Source organism: Ornithodoros turicata, chromosome 3, assembly GCF_037126465.1.
Source record: "Ornithodoros turicata isolate Travis chromosome 3, ASM3712646v1, whole genome shotgun sequence".
Taxonomy (NCBI): domain Eukaryota; kingdom Metazoa; phylum Arthropoda; class Arachnida; order Ixodida; family Argasidae; genus Ornithodoros; species Ornithodoros turicata.
Window position 1 is genome coordinate 45,230,025 of NC_088203.1, and position 12,032 is coordinate 45,242,056.

General features: G+C 44.6%; 2 protein-coding genes across 4 annotated transcripts in view; one reads left to right on the forward strand and one right to left on the reverse strand.

Moving 5' to 3' along the window:
• Positions 1–385: 385 nt before the first annotated feature.
• On the forward strand, positions 386–8,108 carry LOC135386984 (uncharacterized). 3 transcript variants are annotated; one of them, XM_064616438.1, is made up of 5 exons: positions 386–914; positions 6,763–6,884; positions 6,953–7,046; positions 7,108–7,235; positions 7,301–8,108. In XM_064616438.1, exons 1-5 carry the CDS (start codon positions 747–749, stop codon positions 7,464–7,466), a joined length of 678 nt encoding a protein of 225 aa, XP_064472508.1. In that variant the 5' UTR covers positions 386–746; the 3' UTR covers positions 7,467–8,108. The 3 variants fall into 3 exon arrangements, with proteins under 3 accessions (XP_064472508.1, XP_064472507.1, XP_064472506.1); XM_064616437.1 differs by lacking the exon at positions 386–914 and adding an exon at positions 5,590–6,128 and having other exon boundaries at positions 6,704–6,884; positions 6,953–7,043; XM_064616436.1 differs by lacking the exon at positions 386–914 and adding an exon at positions 5,591–6,128 and having other exon boundaries at positions 6,704–6,884.
• A 2,494-nt stretch (positions 8,109–10,602) lies between these two features.
• Positions 10,603–12,032, reverse strand: part of LOC135388451 (cell division cycle 5-like protein) — a 63,124-nt gene continuing 61,694 nt past the window's right edge. Inside the window, exon 14 of the mRNA XM_064618022.1 lies at positions 10,603–10,798. Coding sequence (XP_064474092.1) covers positions 10,676–10,798 — 123 coding nt within the window. The 3' untranslated portion in view covers positions 10,603–10,675. The remainder of the gene's footprint in view (positions 10,799–12,032) is intronic.

Below are 12,032 nucleotides of genomic sequence, written 5' to 3' on the forward strand. Positions count from 1 at the left end.
GTGCTTTTAGCAAAACCGCCATCTCGTCCTGGTCGCACGTCATAGAAAACGTCATTTTGAGGTCATCTGACCTTGTTTACATGTCGTTTTGCCGCATACCGACATATTTCCGTCGTCATCACGCCAAGAGATGGACGTATTTAGCCACCGTAAACTATGCAGTGCTTCTTCCGCATCATGGCAGCCCATTTCTCCTTAGTTTAAGTACATCGCATCGGCTCGGTGAGTCTTAACGCGCGGTCGCCATCACATCTTTGGAAGTCGTCAACAGTACGAGACCTTATGTGCAAAACTCCGCGTTTTATCACGAGATTATTGGATAAAAATAATTACCGTGATCGAAAGCCGTCCAAATCGTTGCACAGAAACAACAACCGCATTGTTTACAAATGGTTTGGCCTCCGATCATGGGCGCCGTCATCTCTAAGGTCAGTGTGCCTTGACGTTTGCTGTGACGTGCGACCAGCACATGTCCGGGATGCATTGCGCTCGCCCAGCACGCTTTCGTCTACGGAGCAATGCATTGGATGCCACCCCTGTGGTCTCGAGTTGTTCGCACTTTTCAAGAAGCACCGCTATTTCTGTGGATTTCCTACAGGTTTTGTAGCTTTCCTTGGCACCATACCGTTTGAAACACCATGCAAAACTCGCTGATGAAACTACCTACTGTTGGGATCCGCGGCCGTTTGGGCCCGAAATGGTGCTGTGCAAACTTCACTGCAACAGCAGACTGAGGGTGCAACCGTATGGTCACCGGCAGCCCATCTTGGGAAGCTCAAAGCATTCCCGTCCGCGACTGCAGCTGCATATTCTGCATGCTCCTTCGCGTAGCATTTTTATGGTGTCATGCCCGCCTGCTGTGGTTATGGGTGTACTGCCCGTACTGGCAAGGCACCGAGGACGACAATTCACACGTAAGTCACTTAGTTTTACAAAGAAATGCTGCCTGTCTTTAGGTCTGGCACGCGAGCAGGTACTGCAGTATTCCAGAGCACGGCTGACCCTTGATTTGCGAACCCTTAATTTATGGATTCCCCGTTCTACGAACAGTATGCCGCGGAACGAAACCTTTGCCATGCATTTCCCCTTATAATACGAATCCTGTATTTCCGAATCGTGAACACGTTTTGTGGGTACAAATTGGAGAACACAAAGCTTTTTTGCCACAGTTTAAGAACAGATTACGCTCGGTCACCAAAAGGTCAGAAAATGATGGAATTTGGAGCATGACGTGTCCGCGGCATCCAAGGTGAGACTTGGCTGTTTTGACAGTTGATAGAACGGGGGATGTTGTACTAGGAAACGTGACTCATCCTTGGTGCCACAGATTGGCACGAAGACAGCTGTTCCTGACAGCTGTTTGGTGTTCGGACTTTGAAATGGACACATCTGGAGCAGCGAAGCGGTCAGCCCTTTCCGCCAGGGTGAAAAAGACGATGATAGCGAGCAAAGAAAATGTAAAAGTGCTACTGTGATTAGTAGTTTGTGATTAGTAGATTAGAAGTTCAGTGCGAGTGCACGACAAAAAGTGTCGAACTCCTTGCACCAGTTCAGGGTGGATCCACCACTTGCGAAGAAACTGGCACCGTCTCTTGGACGCGGAAGGAACTGTAGTGCTCCCTTCGTCCGAGAGTGTTCGGTTAGAACGCTCTTGAAATATCGCAGCGGTTTCGTTGGTTTCTTGCCGTCTTATTGAGTGTTTCTTTGGGTGTTTGTCGTTCTGATCGACGAGAGTGAGAATTTCTGCCCATGATCGAGGAGGACGGCATCCCGTTTTTGTTCTTGGAGTTCGGGTGAACAGTATTTTTTTAGCATGCTCCCATCCAAGTTCTAACCAAACGCATTCGCCGCCTGGGAGCCTTGGCCCACACAAAAAGTATATAAATGGGTACTATGTCGTAGACATCAGGGAGTTGAAGCACCATCTATGAAGGTCCCAGTCGTGAAGTGCGAAATGAATGTATATATTGTAACTTGGAGCGCATATAGTGAATGAGTATAATACATATAGCCTTAATGTCTTAGTCTTATTCGTGTAGTTTTAATATGTAGTAATGTATAGCGTGAGAATATAATGTATGTACCGAATGTATATAATGTGTTTAGTCAGTGCTTATAATGAATGTAGTAAGTGCATATAGTGCTACAAACATTTTCCTAGATGCGGTTCTCAATGAAGCTGACTCATTAATTTGTTCATCATAGGGTAACTTCACAGGTAAACATTATGATAATACGATGATATATGCACAGTTGCTTAATTCCTTCTCTTAGGCCTTGCTCTAGGATATGTACCAACCGGCCCCATACACTCCGTGTGTGTTTAATTCCTTCCCTGTGTCGTGTTAGCAGTGGCGTAGCCACAGGGCGGGGGGGCTAGGGGGGCTCGAGCCCCCCCTACCTGCCACGACCCGACCCACGCAAATCGTGCAAATCCGAGAAGAAAATAATATATAGGGGGGGACCAGTGTGACGATCGCGAAAGTTCTTGCAGCTTTCATGACGGCTATCTAAGCAGCACTCGTGAATGGTTTTCAAAGTATGAGCTTTTCAAAGTACTTACAATCCCGTGACACCACCTCATTGGACATGACAGCCTATATACAGGGTGTCCACGCTAAGTGTGAACAGATTTTTTAAAAATATACCAATCACTTTTTCCGTGATGAAATCAATTGCAATATAGCATATGCTGAAGGGCACTCCCTAGGGGGGGGGGCATTAACAGACTCCTAAGGCAATGTCTTAATTAACTTTCAATAATTAACTTTTTAATTATAAAAGCTACGAAGTTGCTCCAATGAGAACATCTGATCTCTTCGGTCACCAGATACCAAAACCGTTTTCAGAACAAGAATCCGTTCGGTAGATCGTCCGCAAAAAATTCACGAAGGAACGCCATTTTTTTCTTTATTTGGTTTATTGCGCATCTTCAAAGAAGCGGCTTTCCTTTACCCCCAGTGTGAGAGAGTGAAAGAGCACAGTGCCGCCTTATGCGTCGAAGATTAGCTTTAACTTGCGGAAACAAAACAAAAACACAAATCTATCGGGTGGCTCTATCGCGACTGCCCTTATCTTGGGCTGCATTTTCTGTTTTCTTTTAATCTTTTTCCAGGACGCAAGAGGCGGCACTGTGCTCTTTCACTCTCTCACACTGGGGGTAAAGGAAAGCCGCTTCTTTGAAGATGCGCAATAAACCAAATAAAGAAAAAAAATGGCGTTCCTTCACGAATTTTTTGCGGACGATCTACCGAACGGATTTTTGTTCTGAAAACGGTTTTGGTATCTGGTGACCGAAGAGATCAGATGTTCTCATTGGAGCAACTTCGTAGCTTTTATAATTAAAAAGTTAATTATTGAAAGTTAATTAAGACATTGCCTTAGGAGTCTGTTAATGCCCCCCTAGGGAGTGTCCTTCAGCATATGCTATATTGCAATTGATTTCATCTCGGAAAAAGTGATTGATATATTTTTAAAAAATCTGTTCACACTTAGCGTGGACACCCTTATGTAGTCGTATTGTGAACGCACAAATAAATTATTTTCGTTCTTTTTTTTTTCAACCGCATTCTGCGGTGTGGACAAGTATATGTGTGTTGTCGCATCCAGGATCAGTGTGTGGGGGGGGGGGTTCGTATCGAGCCCCCCCTACATTGGAGGTCTGGCTACGCCACTGCGTGTTAGGCCTAATTTATTATTCTAAAAAACGAGGATATTTCGAAATTACTAAAGTAACAGCATACATAAAATATCTGCTCAGCAATGTCCACCATGCTGATGGGAAAGGCCCGATTAAGAATGTGTAATCCTTTCACACGTCGGATAACGCGTTCAACATGCACTCTTGCACTAGCAATTTCTCTTGTACTTTGAACACTCCTCTTGGATATTTGGGCTTATCCTCTCGCACTACTTATAGTGGACTGTACACTTCAATTTCTTGGGAGAGACACGAAACATTGAAGCTCTTATCTACCAATATGGCATCACCAGCTTCGAGGCGACCTAACAATACTCTACTCTGCATTATGTCCACATCAGATATGGACCCACCCCAAAGCCGGGAAACAAGGCTGATGTAACCTTCTGAGTCACAGTCAACAACTGATTTATGTGTGTTGTAATGTTGATAACGCGAAAAAGTTGGTCTCTGTGCCTCTGGATTCTGACTTCAGTCGCATCGAGTACTAATCTTGTGTTGGGAAGCCTGCGAAAAGCTTTGGGCAAATTCGTTGTGTTTCCTGGACGGCTAGAAATGCTGTCATGTCTCGCAATTCTTCCTGCCTTTTCATAGCCCGAACCCATGATGCGGGTTTTTAAGGACCTACAATATCGCACGGAAACTAAAAAAAAAAAAAAAAAAAGAACGCACTTCTTGCCCTGCACATAATAATTCGTACAGCCGTAAAGGCTTGCAGCAGCGGCGAAATGGCGTTTGTTTTCCAGACAATAAACCTCTACCCGAGAAACGTCATCATGACGTTGGTAGACACACCGAAACCAAAACAGATCGGAAGGGGAGAGCTGGGTTCCACGAATGGGCCAGAGCCGTGTATGCCAAAGGGAGTCTAGGGCCATTAATGGAACATGCCTATACCTGGAGCTCCACCCACTTTTTGAGCTCTCTGGCCAATCACGAGCCAAAATACAGTTCGCTATTAACCCCAGGCTATCCAAGCTATATATTACCTGTATTAACTGGGTGCCGACATTTTCGGGAAACTGGATTGGATTAGATTGAATAGGCTATTCCCTGACGACCTAGCAACATAATGGATTTTGCGTCCACTTTTAACGACGCCATCTGGATGGTGAGGGGCACGCCGGGAAGACGCAGAATAGCAGAAGGCAGAAGTAGCAGAAGCAGAATTGCTTGCTAGCAGAACTGATTGGCCGGCAGAACCGCTAGTTGGAACAGACTGCCTATTAACAAGACTGAACCAAGAACGGGCAAAGGTGTGTATATGAATAAAAGTATGTCATAAAATGAATTTTTTTTGGCCATTTGTAGCGTTTTTCTCGCTATTTGCCTGTGATCGCTGTCGTTACTAGGCCTAACAAGGACGACGAAACATATTATTTTCAGGTAAACATCGACACTGGAGCGTAATTTAAAGGTGATTTGCAAGATAATTGCAACAGAATGTACACTTACGGAATAAAATTGACGTAATTTGTGAAAAAAAAAAATTGTCATGAAATCCTCGCTTCGCCGTTCCAAGCTACGCCGCCATTTTCGGGAAAAGTTTGGTGTCATGGCGGCCCGCATAGAAAACAGCAGCCAATGAAAAACGCTCAATTTGATTGACAGGTCGAGCCCCTTTTTTAGGCTCCTCCTAATGGCCAGACTTCCTTTGGCATACACGGCACTGGAATGGGCAATTGTTCGCTGCCTCCTATTGAAAGTAAAGTACGACCGAAGGTCGTGTCCTTTTCAGAGATTATCGTAATCCCCTCAAGACCGTGGCTTTCGGGCGCGACCTTGTTGGCCACTAGCATTGAACGTAGTTCAACTCTACCCAACTCGTGGCACTGTCGAACATTATGACGTCATTTGTTTACAAACAGGTAGAGCTCTATTCGAAACCCGGCGCGAAGCACGAGGGAGAGGGGGATGTGCGCATGCGCCGTGTCTTTTTCGCAAGTGGCGGATTGTGATGGATACTAGAAGGCTTGCCCTGGATTTCGTCTGCACCGAAAGTCGGCTGATCGTCCCAGTCCAATCCGTCACTCTTTGTTTACGAATGGCGCATGGCTAGCGCGGTGAACTGTTCATCGTACTGTTGTACTTCAGTGCTTAAGCTAGCCCATAACTGCTGCACGTGCACCGTTCGCAGCGGGTTGTTTGTCATCTGCGTAACTCTGTGCTTAGAACCTTTTTGTTGCGCGCTTTTTAAGCGTTGCCGTCTACGCGTATTATTGTCACCGCTGCTCCACGATGGATGCCAAAGCAGCTATGAAGGCGGCGAGACTGAACAAGAGGCAGAAGGAGGTGAAAGAGAAAGAACGCTTAATTGCTAAAGTGAGGTCACACCCGTGCATATGGGACCGCCGCAGTGGGGAGTACAGGAACCGGCTCCTGCTGGACGAGTCATGGGAGACCATCGCACGAGAGATGAACACTACACGTATGTGCAACCAGGAAAATTCTTATCCGAAGGTCCTTTCTGCACAGCCTCAGAACACGGAGTGAACACATTAGCGCAGGCGTCGAACTGTGTTAGGGTGACATCTGAATTAGTGGGTCACATCAGTGAATAATTGGTTAGAATTAATTTAATGACTAATAATTTTGGCGATTTCGTTGGGTACCATTAGTTCTCTCACACCCGTCCTTGCTCAGGATCAATGATGGTAGCTAGCCTGTAGGATCAATTAAATCGGACACTGCTAAGGTTAAAAGTTACAGGGTAGATGGTAACAGGGCAAGGACGAATTGGTACATGTTGATGAAAAGAACCGGGACAAGGAAGAAAGAAGGCTTTCTTTCATCCTTGTCTCGGATTTTTAAGGTTAAGGTTGTCTCGGATCAAGAAGGTTAGACTCTGTTCGAATGAGTACCATCAAGACAACATAAAGTTCACATAAAGACAACATAAAGTGCAGCAAAGATTTGCTTTTAAACATACGATGCGGAAGATATGTATGTATTTGGAGCACAACATCGTGTCCTCATTTTCTTTTTTTCCTGCATCATACATAGAAAAGGAATGCAAGAAAATGTGGAAAAATCTAACTGACCAGTTCCGCGCAAATTATCAGGAGCTGCTGTGTCAGAAGAATGGCAGTGCTACGGGGGAGGCAGAAGCAGCTGCAGGAAAACCTGTAAAGTGGAAATTTTTTAAGAGCCTCTTTTTCTTGAAGGATGTACTTGGAAGGAAGGAGTGAGTGATACATTCTTAAAGCCTGCTAATCTTTAATGGTAACTGCTGATGGGAACCATGCATTTCAGAGACAGCAATATTGAAGATGTTCCACAATGCAGTAACTCTTCACTGCAGGATGGACCATCCAATGGTGGCGATGCCTGTCTGGCGAAGGACGTAGTACGTAGACATTTTCAGTCTTACGTGGCACTCATTATGAACATGCATTTCTTCCCAATAGCCACAGGACAGCCCCAGCTGTAATGCTACACCATCGCCCCCTCTCTCCCCTGTCAAAAACCATCAATGGAAGAAGAAGAGGCAGGATGATAGTGGGGCTATTCTGGAAGACCTCAGTGCTGTGTCTTGGTACGAATGCATTGAAGAATATCTTAACAGGGTGAATGGATAACACTTGTTTTCCCTCTGTGCAGCTCACTTGTCCAACAAAAGGGCAGCCATCAGCGATTTGCAGATTACTGCGCCTACCTGATGGAATATGTCCCGAGTCACCTTGTCCGCAGGTGTGAACAGGAAGTCATAAGGGTCATCAACACATTTGCGGACGGTGGATGCGTATATGCTCAAGAGTTGGTGTAAACGAACCTTCTGGACAAATGTGGTGCATTTTTGTCAGTGTTTTCTTTCACTGTGCTCACAACAACAAGTTTATTTTATGATGATGATTGGGGAGTTCCATTGCCAAGGGTGATACTCTACCCCATTGCTGGTGGCATTATGGGAGATCAAATAATGAGTCACTCCACACTGTCCAAAAAGGCACTCTGCAAAGAAAATATGTGTCGCGCTTCATGCGGTGCACAAACAAAACTGACAGCATCCAAACAGTGTTATGAGCATCGGACGTCTTCCACTGCCAGGACATACAGCACTGAAGGAAAAGGTGAATCTTTCCCTCAACATATAAGCACATAGGGGTATATGTGCAGCAACCTCATGTTCATGTGACTCACCCACGCCTTTCTCCTGCCGTTCCTCCTGCATACTCTTCCAAGGGAGTCAACGTGTCTGTATATCCTTGTGGGAAGTGCATCCTCCTATGGTTTTCACCCTCCTTTCATGAACAAAAGTTGTGCGGTACCCTTTACCACTTCATCAACATTTCTTGGACTCAGCATCATTGGACTGTGGTAAATCTAGTGGCTAGTCCAATGGTCCAATACCAAATACATTTTCTATGCACCAGCTGCAAGAAACTTGAAATAAAATGCTGCACCGTAAGTGAAAGCAATATCTTTAATGGTGTACTTTAAGTATTGTCAGCATGTAGTAATGGGAGAGAAAGAAACTGATATACAAGCAGACGACAGGAATACTGGATGTTTACTACACTACACTACACAACAGCTGTAGTTTATTGCTCTACTTGTAACTGCCACAGGCTGTTACATGGTTCATTGCCTTGGAAATTTGTGAAAATGGAAATACTTTGTCCTGAAAGCGCTATCTGGAAATGTCTATTTTTACCGGAAGTTTTATCTTCCTTAAATAGCCTCAGTTGACACAAACTACAGCATAGAAATGTAGGAATATTGAACATTTTGTGGGGCCAGATGGGCCTGTGCATTCCATAATGGCCGTCACCTGCATTGCATCAAAATCTAGGTTTACTTTTGAGCAAAGATCAAGCCAATCGAGGACTTGTGTTACACGGGTTACACCTGACTCCATTACTTTTAATGTGTGCAAAACAATCAATTAATTATGTCAGAAACGTTTGGGGAAGATGGATATATGTTTTTCTGTTAGAAACGGGAAAGGTAAGACATTAAGATAAGAAAATGGACTGGTTGGTGATTATCCATGATGGCAGCACCAGATATAAGAAAGGAACAGTAAGGAGTGACCTCGTCTTTGTTTCTTCCCGTCCCTGTCTTACATCGGGTTCTGCCATCACGAAAGGTAAGTCAACTGCAGGATCACAGAAAAGCTTGGCTAAGCTCGTATTGACCCACATGACATCACGTTCGCCCACTGAATGTTCGTGACAGCCATCAGGTGGTTATTGAGTACCCTCCTTGCAGCTGTTATCAGCAGTTGCCAGTTTCCACTCAACAGATGAAAATGTTGACAGCAGGCAGTTGTCCATGGTTATCTTGGTGAATACCGAAAACAGGAAGCTGTACTTCTGAATAACCATACCAAGCTGTGGTCACCATGGTGGACTCTCCCACCACCTTCGCTTCCACATCTGTTGAGTACCTGACTTCAGCAGCGGCAGTTGCTGAAGGCAGGTACGTTCTTGCTGCCGTAAGTGCCGTGCCAGGAAGAACCTATCATGTTTCGTAAATCATTACTGGGTAGCTTAGATGTAAGTCCTGCGCCAATGGACTACTAAACAATTTGTAAATGTTCAGGTGCATCGTTGACAGCTTATCCGACAAAATAGCACAGACTTAAAACGGAAGAAATTTTGATGGAAATGTGGAGGGAGCAGGTTATTACTAAGAGGGGAACGTTTGGTTTGCTCAGAGCGAAGTCTGAATGTCCCGAGGTAATGGTCTTTCTCACGCTTACACCCCATCCCGAATGAGGAGCCACCCTTGGAGGCAGGAGACTCAGGAGCAGTTTCAGGGCGGCAGATAAGTTTTTTGCGAAGCCCAGCTTTGCAAATTGGGATATGCTGCCAAACTAGGTCTCATTGGTGGAACTCGACATATTTGTGCGACTCATCATAACGAAGCTTCATAATCAGTTCGCGCTGCTGTGTGTAAACCTGAGCGGGTTGGCGACACTCTTCCATATTCAAAGCATCCTGTGCAAGGACTGGTTTGGCACCTGTGTCACGTGTGTATGCGAACACACTGTCTGTTCTGTGTAGCGGATCCCATCCGCAAACTACTGTAGTTGGAAAAGCCTGAACTGGGTCGCAGATTGAAATGTGGTGTTATAGGCGTAGGCTCAATACGTTCCAGGAGGTATACCGCATTGAACCATGGGTGGGAAGTGTGTTGGCTAGCATGTGGTTGAACCACAGTAGGGGCAGCAACTAACTAGTATGATGCTGCTGGCACAACGTGAGGCATTGAGAAAGTGGAACACATTCGGGGTCAGAAGCACAGAATGTGATCATGTGGCTCACGTAGGCGTCTGGCAGTGAAGCCGTCCTATAAATCCCACATGATCTGGTGTTGCACTGCCTTTCGAAGTACGTGTGAGAAGTGTTCACGCTTAGGACGATAGTTGTGTTTATACAGGATGCCGTCAGAGAGGTTGAAATGTGCACACTTATGCAGAAACTCGAATGTATCTGGTCCTCATTGGTGGATGTCAAAGATACAAGATCAATTGGCGATACGGAAACATCGAATTTAGCGCTTGTCACGTGTTATGGGATCTGGGCTTAAATTATAGTTCAGATTCCGGATAAGCAACATTTACACCAAAATCTCCAAAAGAACGAGACAAAGATACAAAATCAAGGGCTTTCAATGACTGTCATCAGAATTTTCCAGACAAGAGCTTCAAGGACCAGTGGGAACCATGTGGTTCCTGCTAATGCTGTGATAAGTCACCGAAGACTTTTTTATGAAATCGCTTGCATGTGTGAAAACAATAAACTTCAGTAATATCGAAATGCTCAACATAAACAATTCTTAACCTGCTTCTCCTGAAACTGTTGTGGTTTAAAAAAACTGTGCAATCTTCGTGGCCAACTGGCTTTCTAAAGGAATAACCTCACTTTCAAGGCTTGAAGAAGCATTGTTTAACACCATTGACGGTGGAACTCAATAGATTTTATTCAGATGTTTGTGGGGTATGTGCAAAATGTACGAGAAGTGATAATGTTAGGCTTTACTGAGATCGATCATTGCTTCCTGGAGCAGTTCCTTCTGCTGAAGGAGGTCTCTGTACCGTTTCTGGAGGCTTTTCTCTCTTTCAACTTGTCTGTTGACATCTTCTGTCAAAGCCTACAATGAAAACAAATGAGTATGATGTTAAAACTGTGTCAAAAGAATGGTGCAACATGGCACTGCCATAGACATCAGAAGCCAATGCCAGAGCTTTGTAAAATTAATGAGTTAATAGCAACAAATATGTGCAGTGCACTTTGAGTCTACAATCTATAGAACACAACATCAAACTTTGGGATTTGTTTACTTAACATTCTAAACATCAAAACAACAACTGCAAGTAAGGATGGAATATCCCCAGACATCCCAACAGATCTCTCACGCTGACAAGTGCTGAAAGAAACCTGGTATGCTTTTTTTTTTCTTGTAGGGCTGCGTGAGTACTTGAGGTTTTGAGTTCAAGTCAAGTCGATCTCATACTTGACTCATCAAATTGTCAACTTTCGAGCTCGTGTTAGGTCCACATTGACCACATAGTATAATTAGCAAATTTAATGTCTTTTCTGACTAAGTTTTTAGCTTTAATTTGCAAGCAGTTATGCAACCTACTTCAGAAAAGCCTGATCTTTTTTGTTATTTTCTTTTTTTACTCCATTAAAACCGAAAACACGGTACCTTAGTTATTACCAATGGCTGGTTGAATGCTTTTACTGGGAACTGATAAGGCTGCCTTGCCCAACACAAAATTGTCCTCATCAATGGCTGTGCAGATGCGTCGTCGATGGTTAACTAAGCGTGAAATTTTGGCAAGACGCTTCAAGGGGGGTGGATTTGTTGAACTGACCATGACCAGCGAAACCACAAATGGCGCTGAAGAGAACTGTGGCCTGTGCGGTAGCGACGAGTGTCTCTGGGAGAAAGCTGCTAAGCTTACAGGCAGTTGTGAATCGTTGAAGGACTTTATGACTGTTGATGATGAACAACAACAACAGCAACTTTATTTTCAAATGGAAAGTGGGAAGGTTGATCAGCATTACTCTACACCATTGCTGGTTGGAATGGGGGGAATAAAATAACGAGCCCCTTCACAATAACGATCGAAGTCCGATGGTGTCCAGAAATGTCAGAAGAGCTTTGAGCGCAGAGCATTGCTGGGCTGGATTGGGCCAGGGACCAAATTTCGATGTTGATGATGATAATCTAAGTGGTGGCAGATTTGAGTGAGAAAGCCATCGTTGCTTTGGTATGGCCTGGTTTAGTAGATGAAAAATTTTTGGACAGCCAAGGGACACTACCAACTCCTCCACAGGGCATCACCACCAGCATAAAATTTGAATTATTAACGAATAAC

What these genes read in the sequence shown, in the direction of transcription:
- LOC135386984 (XM_064616436.1), top strand. Translation starts at nt 5,939, where the DNA reads ATGGATGCCAAAGCAGCTATGAAGGCGGCGAGACTGAACAAGAGGCAG. An exon ending in GATGTACTTGGAAGGAAGGA is followed by an intron (nt 6,885 to 6,952) that starts GTGAGTGATACA and finishes CATGCATTTCAG; the next exon opens with AGACAGCAATATTGAAGATG. An exon ending in CCTGTCTGGCGAAGGACGTA is followed by an intron (nt 7,047 to 7,107) that starts GTACGTAGACAT and finishes TCTTCCCAATAG; the next exon opens with CCACAGGACAGCCCCAGCTG.